The following is a 2374-nucleotide window of genomic DNA, read 5'->3' on the forward strand; positions in this document are numbered from 1 at the left end:
TTCGATATTTCCCATCACTAATTTTAACACAAAAATAGCATACGATAGCCAGTTCACTGTAAACTCAAAATAAATTCCAAAATTATTTTTTTTCATAATAAAGTATAAAACATTAGCTTTAATTTAAGATATATATATATATATATATATATATATAAGTGTCAGATTTTCTGGAACACTTTCAAAAGTTAAGTTGAAAAAGTTAATTTATTGTGAAAAACTTGTCATTTTAAAATCCCTTTTGTGGGCAGGTAAAGGGTTAAATTTTTAAAAAATATATACCAAATTATAGGTAAATACTCCGTATATTTATAAAAATAACTATATTGATTTGGTCTTTTTTAAAAAATTATAGCAGTTATAAGTAAACAAAATTTTAAAAATGTCGAAAATTAACGATATTTAAATTTGTAATTTTATATAGATTTCCCCCATTTACGAAAAACAAGGGAAATTTATTCAAATATTTTTGAATTTTTTTGAAATTAAAAAAATCGGTTCCTTGAGAGCTAAGAAAGTATAAGTACTAGTATAAGTTAGAATTTTTTGTGAAATTTCCCCGTTTACGGGGAACAAAGGAATTTTTCAAATTTTGAGGGTAATGTCTTCGACTAGATACGATTTGTGATCTTTTGACATATTTTTCATCAAAATCGGTCCAGTGAGAGCTGAAATTAAGCGTTCACAGACACAAAAAAAAAACTCAGCTTTGCATTGAAACTAAAATTAGATATATCATTATTCTTATAGAGAGCGTATTATCCTTTTATATTGGTAATTCTACCTAAAATTTTATTTTGGGAAATCATGAGTCATTTCATATGAGTGGACGGAATTATCATATCTTCCCTGCGTGTCTAATATATGTAGAATATTTCATAAAAAATATATTTAAACTATAAAATAACATTTTTACTGATTGAAATATCCTTAAAAATTACTATTTGAATTTATCAAATTTCGTAGTGTTTTAATTTTTGGCTTAAATTTTTTATTACTATTAATAAATTTATACAAATCAAAACATTCGAATTTTTTTTAAAACATATTAGACATATAATTTTTTTAAATGCTGTTTTGATAACTGACTCAACTGTGCTATCGTTTTTTTAATATATTATATATATATATATTTTAGCTTCGATGCGAAGCTGAGAATTTAAATATACTTTTATTTGAAAATACGACTTCTGCGTGTTATGCATGGAAATTTCATAAACATTGAAACATTCTAATTAAAGATTAACTTAATAAAATTATATTTTGAAAATGTCCTAGATATTAGATATAAATTAAGAAAAATTTTTGATAAACTTAATAGGCATAAATAATGTAATGCGCAATTACCTTCATTAAATATGAAATAGGAAATTATCATAAAAAAAAATATCAATTGCCAATTCTAAAAGAAAATAAAATAACATTTTAGATTTCAACCGAGTACTTTATATAAAGTGTATTACTTACCTCCATTTTTACTCTTCTTTTTACTTAAATGTTTTATTTTGAAACAACTAATGACAATTTTTTAGTTAAATAGGTGTTCATAAATAAAAATTCTCTAACATAATTGATTATTTTTTGATATTCTAAAATCTAAACCATTATTTACTTAATAATTTTAGTCAATCTATTCATACACATGTAAAGAATGTTGGCCATATCGGAATTGGCATAAACACATTTTCAATTTAATAAAATTTGATAAATTACTTATACATATTCAATTATATATTTATTTTAGCTCCAATGCGAAGCTAAGAAGGTATTAGTTTTACTATGGTGTGTTTTTTTTTTGTGTCTGTTAACACTTTATTTCAGCTCTTACCCAACCGATTTCTTTAAACGATACGTCAAAAAATCACTAATTGTATCTAGTCGAAGACATTACACTTAAAAATTGAAAAACTTTCCCTCGTTACCCATAAATGGGGGAAATTTCCAAAAAAATTACAAATTTATAATCACTAATTTTCGAAATTTTTTTTACTTAAAACTGCCATAACATTTAAAAATGATCAAATCAATATAATTTTTTTATATATAGATACATGATGTAGTTACCTATCATTTGGTATATTTTTTTTATAAATTTGACCCTTTACCTGCTCACAGGGGAGGATTAAACAACATTTTAACAAAAAATTAACTTTTTCAACTTAAATTTTGAAAGTGTTCCGGAAAGTCTAAGATTATTATATTTATCTAAAATTAAACCTAATGTAATATTTTTTATCACGGAAAAAAAAATTTGGACTTTATTTTGTCTTCACGATAAAAACGGCTACCGAATGCTATTTTTGTGTGAAAGTTCTCGATTTTATATTTTTTCCTTTATAACGCTACAATTTATTGAAATGTATATGGATAAATA

The 2374-nt window shown here is 23.4% G+C and overlaps 1 protein-coding gene across 1 annotated transcript in view; it reads right to left on the reverse strand.

Annotated features, from left to right (window-relative positions):
- LOC126909949 (uncharacterized) overlaps window positions 1–1552 on the reverse strand; it is an 11088-nt gene extending 9536 nt beyond the window's left edge. The window contains exons 1-2 of the mRNA XM_050692358.1: window positions 1468–1552; window positions 1348–1402 (exon numbers count right to left, since the gene is read on the reverse strand). Coding sequence (XP_050548315.1) covers window positions 1348–1402; window positions 1468–1473 — 61 coding nt within the window. The 5' untranslated portion in view covers window positions 1474–1552. The remainder of the gene's footprint in view (window positions 1–1347; window positions 1403–1467) is intronic.
- Window positions 1553–2374: the final 822 nt, after the last annotated feature.

This window comes from Daktulosphaira vitifoliae, unplaced genomic scaffold, assembly GCF_025091365.1.
Source record: "Daktulosphaira vitifoliae isolate Bord-2020 unplaced genomic scaffold, ASM2509136v1 Scaffold_1, whole genome shotgun sequence".
NCBI classification, from domain to species: domain Eukaryota; kingdom Metazoa; phylum Arthropoda; class Insecta; order Hemiptera; family Phylloxeridae; genus Daktulosphaira; species Daktulosphaira vitifoliae.